General features: G+C 38.8%; 1 protein-coding gene across 1 annotated transcript in view; it reads left to right on the top strand.

Annotated features, from left to right (window-relative positions):
- The window catches only part of ksr2 (kinase suppressor of ras 2), a 107997-nt gene extending 100009 nt beyond the window's left edge, over window positions 1-7988 (top strand). Inside the window, exon 22 of the mRNA XM_051423818.1 lies at window positions 2268-7988. Coding sequence (XP_051279778.1) covers window positions 2268-2274 — 7 coding nt within the window. The 3' untranslated portion in view covers window positions 2275-7988. The remainder of the gene's footprint in view (window positions 1-2267) is intronic.
- The last annotated feature ends 7499 nt before the right edge of the window (window positions 7989-15487 follow it).

Below are 15487 nucleotides of genomic sequence, written 5' to 3'. Positions count from 1 at the left end.
GAGTTTAATCACAAAAATAAAACACAAACTTAACCACTCGCTGACACAAAAGCGAACCTAGTTTTTCCCTTGCTTTATGCACACTTACTGCAGTCTGTGTTTATTGACCCCAGACTGCCAATGAACTGACTGTAAAACCATTAGCTGCAGCTAGCTAGCAACACACGCACCAACCATTGGTGTGTGGAGTTTGTGTGACAGAACTGATTCCTCTGGTTTCCTCCTTTTTTTTTTCTTTGCTCACAAATGGGTCATTGACTCATGCCTTTCCACTGCCTTTGTATGCAGTCACTCCTAAAATGTCTAAAATGTGCTCTGCATCTGATGAACACAGCATCAGCCAAAGTAAATGACTGAAGAAAATCTTGATAAAGGGAAATTATCCTGTAATTACCCCCTGTGACCACAGAGGTTCAGCAATTGTTACATGGTCTTGCTTTCATAATGACAGATATTAGTGAAAATACTGAGCTGCAGGATATTGTGTTGCACTACTGTGATCAGCCTCTGACGCACAATTTGTTTGTGCCAGAATTTAACCAGCTCCTCTAATACATCAACTAGTACGTCACATGTTTTCTCTCTCTTACTTTTACTTTGCCTAAGTATGTTTGGAACTTTCTCCACCTACATGTGCCATCAACTCGCAACTGAGTGCAACAAGTTCTTCTGAAGGTTTTTAATGAGGTATTCTGGGAAATGTAGGAAATGAATGATGCAGAGGCAGGCAGGGCAAGTATTTAAGAAAAATCTAATTATATTATAATAATTATAATAACTCTTAGTTTGCACCAAACATCACACATTGAAGATATAACAGAACTGTTTCTCCTTCCTCTAGGACCCTGATTAGATTGATGAGGCTAATTAGATCAAGTCAGTGTTCACCTTCACAAACACAATGCTCATCTACAAAAACACACACACACTATATATGTCTTTAAAAATAGCCAATTTAGAGCAGCAGATTAGCTCTGCCATATACCCTCATAGGACTGTGGGGTTCTCTTTATTCATTTAAAGACACCCACGTGGCTTATTATGCTGGAGATGCATTTCATTAGACTAGGGGTTTGGAAGACAGACAGGGACAGAGAGAGAGACAGCGAGAGAGAGAGAGAGAGAGAGAGAGAGAGAGAGAGAGAGAGAGAGAGAAAGAAAGAGAGAGAGAGAGAGAGAGAGAGAGAGAGAGAGAGAGAGAGCATAAGCACTACAAAGTGTACCATATAAGAAGGATGTCCTTAAGGTTCAGCTTTACTGAGCCCAAAAGCTGCAGCAAAGGAACGCTTGTTAAGCCCTGAAGCTAAACATGCTGGCAACACCTGTATGTACGTAGCAATAAATCCTATGCAGCTGTTGGCCTGATTCAGTGAACAAATACATTTAACACAATAATGCCAGAAACACACTATCAAATCAGGTGGAAATGTCTTTACTTACTGAATAATTACAACCAGCGAGGCAGCCTGTCTGACATATTTGAGGAAGTTTTTGGCGGTCAAACTGTGGTGATTTCACATCACACTCAAGAGCCTGAGAGTGGTTGACTGTCTGACAACCACTTGGCAAACCCACACTGGTTTGAACTGTACATCCCAAAAATAAATCTTACATAATGCAAGAGGAGGGAGGATGTGACCCTGTCTTCCCCTCCAGCAGGCCCTATGCTGGCCCATCTGGCAGATAATGTGCAACGACAGTGCCACTCAGACTCGTTAAGATCCATTGTGGTTTTCCTGGATGCAAAGTTTTGAATTCTGCTCTGCACAGTCTGTGATGATAGATACTGTAGTCTTCTGAAGTCTCTAGCTTTTGAATTTTACCAAATTAATGCAATCCTTTTCTTTTTTTCAATTATGTCAGTCATGTGTGCAATTGGGATTTTAGGTGATGTGTGGACCTCATTAGTGAGTTAGTGCTACAGGCTTCTGTGTTCTCATATTGCTCTGTTCAGACAACAGGCAAATAAATGTTTTTTATATATATATATCTGACCTTAAAGTCCCTGAAAACTTCTTTAAGTTAAATTTAAATTTCTTTAAAAAGTAAGCATCAAAGTAAATGTTCATAGAAAAAACATTCTTGGTTATTTTGATTGAAAAACACCTGAAATACAATTTCAGGATGTGATTTAAATTTGATTTCATGTGCTCTGCATTATCTGAATGTAGCCTGTTAACTGTGTGGTGTCCTGAAGGGCTGTGTGTTAAGATGGCTTGCAATTTAATGTTGTTTCTGTTTTCCTTCCCTCCCCCTTCCTGCTCCAGGCTGTAACGGAGGCATCGATGGGACTGTGTCTTTGCGTGAAGCTCGTCCTCAGCTCTGCTCACATCTGCTCCACCGCCCGCCTGCCGCCCCCCCCACCTCTTGCCCCACCTTGCTTCCACAACCCCCACCTTTCCTGCTCCTCCTTCTGCTCCAGCTCTGACACATTCATATTTCCCTTAATGCCTGATTGGACCCTTTAGCGGTCAGTATTGGCCCACTTTGCCAGAGTGGGTGACAAACACACCGCAGACTTTCAAACAGAGAGGCCTTTCTCCGCTCTATGCCTGTAGCCCTTCCCCAAAACCACACCCTTGTTTTTCTGTTAAGGAATTTAAACATGCATACAACACCCATCCATGCCATACTGCAACTCATCTTAAGCTGCAAATATGTTTTTTAATACCATGATTGTGCAACATATCATTCTCAGCTTTTTTAAAGAGCTCACAACAGCTATAAAACTGTTAATTACAAAATCTGGAGTGTAAAATTATGCAAAGGAGTCACTTTGACACATTTTGAAGTTACCATGGTCCATAATTTTGGCCGCCGTTTTCTGAAGGCTCTAAAGAGATCTCCACAATGCAGACTTAAAATTAGATCAAGCAAAGTACTCATCATTTAGGGTCTGTCACAGTGCATTTGGAATATGAACATGATCCACTAGCTAATATTTTTAGGAGTTTCATTGGCTTGAGAAGTAGGAAACCTTCTATCTAACATGAGAGTAACATTTACTCTGTTTATCCCAAAATTCTTAAATTTGGAGATTAATAGTTTGCATCAGATGACAAATCAACACCACTGTACTTCAAAATGTGTATTTCTGTGATACCAACTTTATCAACAAATGCATTACATATACATTATTTTCCAGTGCACCACTGCATTTAGTTTTTTCAAACCAAGTTGGGTTTTTCTTTTTTTTCCACCAGGTTTCATTGTTTTTACTGTGCCTGTAACCAAAAATAGTCCCACACATCAACGTACAACCCTATCTCCTACAAATGACAATAATATACTGCTAATTTGTAGCATAGCAAATACATTCTGGGAAAGTCTTAATGCTGCCTGAAATATGTAATGAGGCATACTGAGCATAATGAACTTTTTTTAATGAATGTTATCTGCAAAATGTTCATATAAACATATCTGCAAAATGTTCACTGACACCATATTCATTGGTGTTCCCTACAGTACCCACCCTTGCAGTTCCATATTTGCTTGTATCAAGCATTGTTAAAAACAATTCTAGTTATATCTAAGCACTCACAGAGCTTTGTTGGTGTTGGTTGAATACTGAAAACACATTTTTTCCCCAACTTTTACCAAAGGGCATCACAGTTCTGCGCTTTGTACGCTTCAGCCCCCGACCTACCTACAATGTCTGTGCCATACAGAAATAATCCTAAACATAATCCAGGCAAGGCAGCGATTACATTTCATACCACAGTGAAATTAGGAAAACAGTACACATAATTTCTAGGAGGCAGGGTTGAAATGATACAACACTTTGAACGTTGTGCAGTTGTGTGAATGCAACACATGACGAAGAGCTGCACAGCACATCAACACACTTGTACTTGTGCTCACTAAGCAGCTGTGTCTGCGCAGTCAGGAGGGTAAGTGCCTTGTTTAAGGGCACCTCAGCAGCAGTGGTTATTTAGGAAAAAGTGATTCTTTGTTTTTGTCACCCAGATTTGCCCAGTTGATCCCAAGAATGCACACTGATATGAATCTTTAAACTCTCTGTTTCCACAATGCTTCCAATTGACACAAGAAAAGCCAGCATCTCTCTTTAGTGTATCTGTGCACGCTGAAAGTCATTTAGCCAGTTACTGTTTATCTCTACTTTAAACTCTGAACCAAGCTTTTCAACTTTGCTTGCAAGCTCGAGCAAGTCAACGCTTCTGAGAAAAAGAAAAGGTGGAAGGGTATCAGCCGCTGGTGGAGGGAATCAAACCTTCCAATGAGAATATCTCAGTTTAATTGATTCTATTACATGGTCTACTAACTTAGAAATCAGCACACCCATTTGTCTGGATTGACAAATTAATCTTTTCCCAGTAAGTGAAGAATGAAATGAATTACAAAAACCCTGTACCCACCAGACGAATGTTAAAATACCTCCATTGATATTCGCATCCAGTGGAATGAATGTGTGTCTTCATTTTCTCAGAGAGTTTTATGGGAATCACAGTGTGAATCCAGAAAATTGCAAAGGCACTAAAATACAGATAATTGGACAGAATATTTATATGTGTTTGTGAGGGACAGTGAGCTAATAGATTATTCAAACTCTTTCCCCACACATGTAGGTGTCTAACGACCTCTAGGCTATGCAATTAAAATAAAGAAAACATACAGTTCAATATTTTGAAAAGGTAAATATTTTACTAAGTATTAATTTAATACCACTCCTTCTTGACTGTCAAGAATTAGTAGTTTTTGACATTTCTGAGTATGCATTTACATTTTTTTCTAGTGGTAATCAAAACCAAACCCAAGTACCTTTTTTGTCTTTCGATACGCCTGCAACCTTTACATACATTTAAAGCATATTTTGATTTGTTTAGGGAACACATCTTCCAATAAGCTCTGATTCTGATATCCTAATCAAGATGGAGTATTTAATATTAAACCTCCCTGTACAGTTTTTGGTGAGGGAATTCAAGGTTTCACTCCTGTAAATGTGACAGTGGTCTACAGAGGCAGCCTGCAAATTACTTATTTGCGATTAAGGGTTTTTCTGTAGTACTCAATTAACAGCCACAGTCACTACATATGGGGCAGTATCTTCGCTGTACTCTTTCCATGTAAACATGCCAATGCTTGGACAGAGTGAACTAGAAAATCTCTGGTTTGTCATTGTCCTCCATCTATTTGATAGAACAGCTTTGTTGGAGGAAAGATTGACATGGTTTCATACTGTGACAAATCCCTCCATTTAATAATACAATTTTCATGAGAGATGCAGTTCTTTTTTTCATCCTGACAGGACTGTGGAAGGGTTTTCTTGTATTAATTTACACATGTCTCGGCGCTATTCAACTTGAAACGAATAACAACTCTGATTTTATACAATAAATTCAACATTTTTCATTGGTAGTTGACAATAGTCAATCCCTATAAATGTGTGTAGGTGATTATTATTATTATTTGTGTATGTTTAAAAGCTCCAGGCAGACCACATGGGAGATGTTTGCACTGTGCACTCTGCCTGCAGCTTTACAGTCTCCCGCTACATACTGTCTTTTACTGCTGCTGTTTTAAACTTGCAGCCATACCATTTAGAAAAACTAAAATTATTATGCTTCCCATGTATTGCATCCATTGAAGGATAAGGCTGGTGATATTCTAGATGTTCTTACTGTAAACAAATCCCATGAAAAGCCTGAAAGTAACAATATGTTTGTACTTTTTGACTTCTTTGTCTGTGGCACTTGGCACCAAGCTAAGTGGTTCCTACACTAAAGACATAATATCTTTAAAAACAGGTTGCAAATATATACCTTTAAAAACCGTTCCCAAAACACTGCAGGTTTTAGCAAAAGTAGAAGTTAATTTGTAGGGGACTACTTTAAACTGCTTATTTTTGCACAATAGAAGTATATGGCAAAGATGAATGAATGATATCAATACTTGTTAGTAGGACAAATTGTGGTTTTGGTCTTTTTATGAGATTTTGATTTCATGGTGTTATGTTAGAGTATGGTATTCATATGTCTTTGCCCTCATTGCACAAATATAAAGTCGACTTGGCCCCCACACTAGTTGAAAGTTTGAGTCCTTTCCTAACTAGCTCCTGCTGGTTTAAACCAGTACTTTTTAGACAATGAATGTCTGCATCCTATATAAGTGTTTACAGTGTGGGCAGAGGACACACCCCGTTAGACCCATTTCTCCACAATTCCTCTTAACCTTCCTACAGGTACTTGGATAATGGGACTCTGTTGAAATCAAACACAATTGCAGGACATCAAAAGGGAAGGAAAGGGGAAAAAACACATTTCACAGAGGAAGAAAGGCAGCTCTAGATAACAAAATGGGCTGTTCTCAGCTCCCCTGCTCACCCCAACAAATATGTTGACACAAGTATCGCGCCGCACGGTCAACCATGGGAAACAAGCTTTCCAAGACAAACGCAGATGATTTCATGCAGATGCAAATATGTTTATTTTCCTACTGACCAACATGACAGACTGTATGGCTACATGAGAGCTTAACTGATATGTGAATTTTCCCAAAGCCTGTGATTTTATAGAAAAATGTACAACCTTGTGCTGTGGAACTGACTAAAAACAAGTTCATTATTTAAACAACAAAGTTTGTTAAAAGATACAGTTTAAATATCTAGCATTTCTGTTAGCTTTATAGTTATAGTTTGACACTGAGAGTTAGATGAGAAGATGTATACCAATGTCACGTCTGTATGGTAGCAGGAGCCAGCAGCCGGTTAGCTTAGAGTTAGTTAGTTAGTTATAAAGACAAAAAACTAAGGGAAACAGCTAGCCTGACTCTGTTCAAAGGTGAAAATGAAATCTGCTGATCAGCCCTCTTTAAAGCTCATTAATTAACTACAAATTTTCATTTTTACTCTTCAGTTTTGCACACATTGAACAATTGAAATATGTTGTATTGGTGAAGTTTAGGGGTGCTGGTTGGCAGATTTTGTTACCATCTGACTGAGCCACATTAGCTGTTTCCAATTTTTATTTTCATATTATTAATATTCATTCATATTCACCACACAGACATGAGAGTGGTGTCGTTCTTCTCATCTAGACCTAACTCTCGGCAAGAAAGAGAATAAGCATTCATATTTTCCAAAATATCAAACTATTGCTTTAAAGCCAGAGACTCAGCAAGAAGGACAGTGAAGTCTGTTGTGCCATTTGGCGCTAAGAAATACAATGAAATTGTTCTCAATTTGACTGTTATACAAGAGAGCGCACTGAAAGGGCTTCTCACAATAGTTTTTTTTTGGAAAGGTTTAAAAGGGTGACTCCAGTGCTATCATCCAATCAAAGTAATGAAAAACTTGAGAATGTACAGGATGATGTCAAATACAAGCAGCTTTCCCAAAAGGGAAGAGTTTATAGTACAATATGAACAGATTAGCCTAAATATACAGTATATCCTCCTTTCTGAAGACAACCACTCACAACTGGTATATATTTTGATTCGCAGTCATATTGCTGATTCAAATGTGCTCTGAATCTGCTTTCATCCTTTGAATACTGTGTGCTGTAAAGGAGAAGTATTTTTGTCCAGGGCTCATCCCTCCGTAAACCATGTCAGTTTTTCCTCCTTTGTTGTCATTTTGTTGTCAATGCTTTGCTGCAACACAGTCATAATGCAACACCATGATGCTTCTTTCCCTCCAGGTTCCTGACTTGTCATCTTAATCACTAATTCATGACCATCAGCATCATCATACTCATGATAACATCAACAACACATGATGCTGTCTTTACTCGAAAAAGCATATCTATCATTCAAGCTTGTAATGGATCTTCATTTGTATAATTTGTACAGTAAAGTTTATAAAAGTTTTCTACCCTTCCAGAAATTATTTAGTTTCTGCTGTTCAACTGAATGTCAATGAATTACAATTTGCAGGCCTTGTTATAAAAAAAATGTGTTTTTTGTGCAACATTTGGGTTTGTTCTACTGTCCAGAAGAGAAGAACAATTGTCAATAAAAACTTTAAGTGATAATTTCCTTTTGTTTGTGTGAAGGCTGTGTCCACTCCATTTTGTTTCTTTGTCGGACTCAAACAATAAATCTAGAAAGGAAACAGAAGACAGACTGCCTTAAAAAACATCGGAATATTTGAGCTTCACCTCACGCCATGCATGAAGTCAACTGCTTCATGTGTTACGACTACGCTTGTCTCCGTTCTGTGAGACAAGATTGATGTTATGTCTGACTCATATTATGCCCCAAGACATCATTAACGTTGCTATTAATGCAGTTTATGTTGCCTTGACATTAAATTTAGAAAGCTAATTTATTATTCTCTTGATATTGACCAAGGAAGGCCAACTGAACTAATTTGATGCTTTTCTAGTATAGCTCATGGCAGTAATTTGAGGGATAGCACACACTCTGCAAGTCTAAAATTTGTGCAAGAACCATTAATAGGTGTGCTTGTTAAGTATGTTCATCATCTGTTAAACTTTTACTATTAAAAGGTTACTTTCCAAAATGATAAATATCCATGTTATAAAATCATGTTCCATCTATTCATTATGTATACCCACTTATCCAGTGCAGGGTCATCTCACACTGGGAGAGAGGCAGAATAAACCCTGCACAGGTTGCCAGGCAGTGGTTGTGTTAGACTTTCTCACTGTCTGTCATTTTGAATTATGTCATAATCTCTTATTACCTGTCATTTAAATGTTCTTGTTTTAAAGGGAACCTGTTATGCAACGCCTGATATTTCCAGCTCTACATTCTTAGTCTGAGACTCAACTAAAGTGGCTTTATCCTTATTTATCTTAGACTGGCCTTTCATGCCGGCCTCTCAGTTCATACTATGACTGAAACAAGGCCAAAAAGCTTAGAATTAGGTTGGAAAAACAGACAGATGCCGCTGGAGAAGAGTGTTTCTGGGTACCTGATGTACAAAAGCACACAACTTTTATAACTTTATTCATTGATTTTGCTGAAACTGGATCATATTAAAATATTCTCCGGTCTTTCCTGTGACATCCTCCGGCTACTCTGCTTCAAATTGCAATGATTTATCAGTAAACTCTCTAAATCCCTCACAACCCAAAAAGCACTTTCTGCATACAAAAACTTAAAGGGTTAGTCCTGACTCCTGAGCAGAGGACTTGGATAACTTAGACAGACTGAGCGGGTCGCTGTACTTCGTGGGCGCACTCAGCCGTGCTCTGCCTGGAGCAGATAACCATATAAAGATATCTGTGACGCACTGACATCAGCCAGTCATGTAAAGGAGAAAAATAAGTTGGAAACGTTGCATTCATACAGACAGGGATTCATGCATCTTGTGTGATGCAATTCATTTCACCTCGGTCAGAAACTGGAGCCCAGAGAGTCACGTAGCCACCACACTTATGAAAATTTCACAAATTGTGTCAGCTGGAGATGTGTTTTGGCTCATGAACCTCCCTGCTGGACACAATCAGTGTAATTTCAGACTTCAGAGGGGCAATGCAAATCAGTGGACATAAAAGAAAAAACCTGAAACCACCTCCCTGCCTGTGTGGACTCCCATCTTAATTTGACCATATATAAGTAAACATCCATTTGCCCTCTGACCACCAACTACTGACGGATCAGTTTGCTTTCATGTAGAGACAAGAGTGGGTGGGTATATTGTTTGTCTAATAAGAACCTTTCATCTGGTTTTTGCTTAAGAATGGAAATTAAGCATACAGTACTATGTAGAAGAGTGTAAGTGCACTTTGCTGAAAATTGATGTAATTTTTAAGAAACTGAGTATTCTGTGTAAACTGTGAGATTAGCAGAAAATGAATGTCCAGAGTGATCTTTCATATTAAGTATATGCTTCACCAAGTAAGGACACTTTTTGGGTACTCTGGTGGCTTATGGCCTTAAGGCGCTGACCACAGGTGCTTTCCATTCGGCTGAAATGGCTCCTCGCTTCCCTCCCTTGTGTATCTTCCTCGTGTGTTAGCTCCTCCCAGCGGAGATGCAAGAATGAGAGACAATGATCAGGGACTTTAATTCACCAACTGGGACATCCCTCCGGTAGCATTCTGAGAAGTCAGCAGTTACTTGTGATGCACAGCATCTCATAAAATGTGTAGAGATAATTAAGTAACAGTTTTAAAAAAGAATTACTCCTGGCAGATGTTGATCGCTGCTCCAGGAATGATTGTAAATAGCTGTGTCAGGCCATCATCAGCAATATAATAATATAATGATAATAACCAGGACACACCATGGACTGTGTGAGGACTGTGTAGCTGTAAAGTTCACTTTAATGTGCCAGGATTAATTTGGAAGGTAAAATTAAAAAGGAAGGAAATAAATTAAATTTATAGACATGACAAGAATGATAGACAAGGTTGTGAGTGTTTTATGATTCATTCATGATTCAGCTTCTCACACTTCATATTTTTATTTCATGAATAAATATAAATAACAATAGAGGTGCCATTGTGGCTGCCTGTATTCCTGTTTCCACAGGTAGTTTGTCTAACATACTGTATTACAATATAATGATAGTACAGTAATAATGTTCCTTTTACTGTCCCATCAGATCAGCTGAACAATCAGTTAACAGATTCCAATCAAAGAGGTGTTTCCCTCTGGTAAAAACTTAGGATACCGTTGAGGTTCCTTGCTCCTACCTCTGCTTGGAGCCTCCTCTCTCCTCGTCTCCTCCAAGATGATTTCCAGGTCACAGGCTGAAGGACATAGGAGCGAGGATGGGAGGAAGCAAAACTTTAGCAGAATGCAAAGCACCCCATGAACCACAACATCCTTGGTTTGAGTCTAACCAGATACATTTCACCCAATTTCTCTCTCCCCTTATTTCCTGCCATCTTTTAACTGTTGACTCTCTAACAAAGGCATAAATGGCCCCAGTAACACTTGCGCTTGTGTCTTACTTGTCCATCCATACATGGATCTAGTCCTAAATGTGAAATATAAATTACATTGATTTACCTTGTGGGCTCTAAATGATAATACAATAATCAGACACCTAGTTGTAGTGCCCTATGTGTACACTAATGAAACTAAATCCACATAATTTTTAGGCCTTACACTCAAAATAAATACAAATTACTCAGTGGGTGCCTCTTATTTTTAAGTAAAATCATAATACTCCTATACATGAAGTTTTATAACTAGGTTCGGGAACAAAGAACTCACCTCCCCGAACTCACCTCATTTCCGCTCAAAACATACTTAAGCACACCTTATCCGTTCACTCCCTCCTTGACTCATTTTCTACATCCCTCCCCCCTATCCCTTTTAATTTATCTCCCTCTCTTATCAAAAAACAGGAACCACTGGGGCTCTTGAAGAGTTGAAGAGACGGCTCCCCCGCTCAATGTCTCAGCACCCACTCTGTTCCCTCTGACCGTTTCGCCGAACTTCTCCCTCCATCCACCTACCTAACCAGTTTTCCTTCCTTTCTATCAATCCTCACCCGTCCTTCCCATACCCCCTCATCCCTTGACCCCTTCTCCTCATCATCCCCTCATCCTCTTATCCCCTCCATCCCTTAACCATTTTTCCTCCCACAGTATTCCACATTTATTCATAACGTGTAATAATCTTTTCTCATTCCATACAGCTGTTGCCGTGATCTTTGTTAGTGAATTGTAAGCATCTAGTAAAAGTCATAAGTTATTCTACTCAGCAGGCCTGTATGTTGTAATTCACTCATGCGCCCAAAACTGTAATTTTCTGTCTCTATCATCAGCATCTAGGATTTCTAAACCACACCTGTATGTGTCTGTGCAAATGATGAGGGAGTCAATATTGAGAAGCTAAACTTACCTCCCACATGCACTGATTGAAGCAGGAACACATGGAATATTTTTGTATTCAAATGCATAGAAGTATCGTTATAGAAAAGTGTGGATTGGCTGTGCCATGTCACTGAATTTCAAAGAGTAGAAACCAGCAGCTCCTATCCCTGCCCCTGATGACTGCTGGTTTTCTGTCCAACCACTTAATTACAGTTAATTACAGTTAATTGCAGTTATTTGGGTTCACCTTGCGTTCACCTTGTGTACATCACTCCCTGATGAGATGGAAGAGGTGAAAACCAGCAGGGTTGAAACCCACACTTACTTTGCAGTTCTAATGGTACAGTGGGTAGAAGAAATACATCAATTTAAACTTGAAACACATGGTTGACCAATATGTTATCAAAGTAATATATCAAATTAATGTTGAATACATTTAGAAATGTGATTAGTAAACAATAGTTTGATGAAATGTTACACAGTAGAGAAAACTCTTACTCACACTGTTTGATGAAGGACTTCAACACAGCACAAGCTGTTGAGAGACAGTCAAATTTTATTTTAAAGTTGCTGCAACATATTTGAAATACAAAATGCAGAGAAGACATTGTGCTCTATGACACTGTGCAGCTCACTGAGCCTGGGGTGAACTCCTACAGCAATTATTTTGCAGAGGGCTTCTGAATTATGTGAGACGAAGCAGTGGAGAGCCTCATAGCTAATGACAAGTTTGACCTTTCGGGGAGACCGGAGTTGTCGCCCTTCCTGGCAGCATTTCTGAAAGAAGGCAGGAGCAGATGGTAAAATACACAAGTACAAAAAAGAGCCTGTCTTTAACTTTAATTATCTACATTAAGATAGAAAGATGCAGGCTATTGCAGAAAGCTTTCTCTTTCTTTGGTGCAAGTTTGTTGGTGGGGTAAAAATTGTCGTGGCCCTGCACAAGCCATCAACAAGCAGCCTTCAAAATATGATGATAATGTGAAGCATTCACTGGATAATGGCATTAGCCTGTTCACAATGTCTAAATAATTAGCATTATTGCTGTTTTCCCACAGAGATTCTAATATATTTATAGATGTTTGCAGGAGCCATTATGGTTTGTTTGCTACAACCACATCAATTGTTTAAGACCATTGCAACACAAAACAGAATTCATACCCATGCTCGTTTGGGGGAAGTTTTTGCAAAACTAATTTAAAGTTCTAGAGATCAATAGCACCAATGGGCTCATCCTCTGACTTATAGATTGTAAATTTTAAAATGTTCGCCACTCCCATGGAACCCATTTGTGTGCTTCATTGGAATTTGGGAATGTAATTTCAACACCTAATGCAGTTAAGTTTTGAGCCTCTCATGGTTCAAAGCAGCCTCATGTGAACTATCTGCTCATAATGTGTTTGTGGTCATAGTCTCAGAGCGATTATTTGAAAGAAATTTTAAAACCAGCACCTCGATCTTACCAGTCAACAGGAACCACGGTAAAAGACGGTTTCCTTCCTAAATTTTTTTTCATCATGTCCAGCAATTTCAAATGCAAGAGGATTTCACAGTGTTTGCTCAGACTATTGCTTCAGAAATTATAAGGAAACACTTCAAGGGTTCAAGAGGCAAATGAGTTGTACAAAGGCTCCTTCACTTTTTTTTTTTTTTTACATAACAGTTTTCTTTGAAAGGTCATGCAAGATGCTTTAGTTTTTTCAGTGTACATCAGAAGTTGATATTAATTATTTTTGACACACAAATGTTTAGCCATATTATTACCAGAATAGTTCAACATTTGGGTAAATAGGCTCATTCAATTTCATGCCAATAGTTAGATGACAGGAGTGATACCACCAGCTAGCCTGGCTCTGTCAGTAAGGAACAAAACAGCTAGATGTTTCACCCTGTAGACAGTTTATGTTTATGATGCTATGCTAAGTGGCTTCTCAAAAATTATGTTTTTCTATCTAATTATTATATCTATGTCTTTCTATGTACTTTTGCTTTAAATCTGTCATTAAATTTTAATATTACATTGTCTTGTATAAGTGTGTCATGGGAGACTCACCCTTGAGTGCTAATTGAATCACACCTGGCAGGCTTTCGCTGTCACTTTTCCAAAATCCCATGGCACAGGGGTGATTCAGTTAGTGATCTACAGGTGAACCTCCCTTGACACACTTTGACAGGTCAAAGTAAAAAAAAAGCACAGGTGTTAATAATAAAATGAACAATGGCTGAAATTAATTAAGCTGCTTCAGTTACAGGATTGTGCATGCTGACTCACACTGTCATTCCTTACTGGCACACAGAGCCGTCATTAGTAATACCTCTGCTCTTCCTGCTATAACAAGTCAAAATGTCTGCTGTGAAAAATGGTGTCAAGTGTGTCAAGGGTGAATCCCACCTGTTGATTATAAACTGAATCACACCTGTGGCCAAGGGAATTGTGAAATGTGTCACTTGCTCAGTAGGAAGTCTGAGGACTGTTAATGGGGCTAAAATGCTGTAAATAAATTCAAAGAGCAAGTAAGCATTATTGTGTAAGTGCTTTGCCATGCTTTACGTATTCAACTGAAGAGTTTGGGGAATTTCCTCCTATGGGCAGAACCATAAACTGTGTAGGTTTTTTGTTAGAAGTAAGACTAAAAGCAAAATCTCTAACAAAGGTTTTCAGAATACCTCGCTCCAGGGTCTAGATAAAATCTGTTTAAAGTGAAATGGCTGTTAAGTACAAAGTTGCAGATTCATTAAAGTGTACTGCAGATTTAGACTCATACTGCCATATAATAGAATATTCTAAAATGTCAAGAGGGGCACAGTAAAATATGATATGGTTTGGATAAAAGACTTCCCACATCTAAAACACTGCAAGCTCTTGCATACCACCTACGAGCATCTGGGGCTGACACCACACAGGCTACTGTTATCATCCTCAACAGTCTGTTATAGCTGAGAAACAAGAAACAAAGCAGAGCTCATCTGTGTTGATAATGATTTTGCCCGATGACCTTGACAAAGTGCAAACAGCACATTTCCATGTGCAGCGTTGCCCTTGGATCTTTTCATTCCTCTGTCTTTGGCTCTGCAGCGTTGACCCTTTTAGCTGTGTTCAATTTGATGGTTACAAGATGATCTCAATGCCAACAAAGAGTGGGTGTTTTCTTTTCAAGTCAGAGATTTTGCATGAAATGCCCTGGCCGTGTTCCTGCCTGACACTGGCCCCACTGGTCTTTACAATTTTTCAGTTTCACCCAGGAGCTACGGGGAATCAACACTGATGTTATGTTTCGGATCACATCAAAAGGAACGAGTTCTCCACATCATAGCCAGTGGGAAAGTGCTGGCTTCGTTTTGAATATATTCAGACCTTCTCATTTTATCATCATTTTGCCAGCACTGCCCACTTCATTTTGAATTCTCCAACAGCACTACACAAGCAGTAAAGCAGACAATTTCTGAGCCCCTAACCCTCATGCTTCTCTGAGAGTTGATGCTGTCAAAAATAATTCCTCTTACCTTGTGCCAATTGGGAATTTCCCACCTGTTTTGGGAAGTAAGTCTTGGTTAGATAGGACTGCACGTGCCTTTTTCAGTTAAATTGTTAAAATAAAACAAATCATACATATTTAGTGTGTAACATTTAGGAGGATCTATTTGCAGAAATTGAATATAACATAGTTATGTTTTCATTAGTCTATAAGCACTTTAGTTACCTTAGAATGAGACATTTTTATCTACAGACACCA

The sequence above is a fragment of the Dicentrarchus labrax genome, unplaced genomic scaffold (genome assembly GCF_905237075.1).
Source record: "Dicentrarchus labrax unplaced genomic scaffold, dlabrax2021, whole genome shotgun sequence".
Taxonomy (NCBI): domain Eukaryota; kingdom Metazoa; phylum Chordata; class Actinopteri; family Moronidae; genus Dicentrarchus; species Dicentrarchus labrax.
The sequence above is the reverse complement of the archived record's forward strand: the minus strand, read 5'-3'. Positions and strand labels throughout refer to the sequence as shown.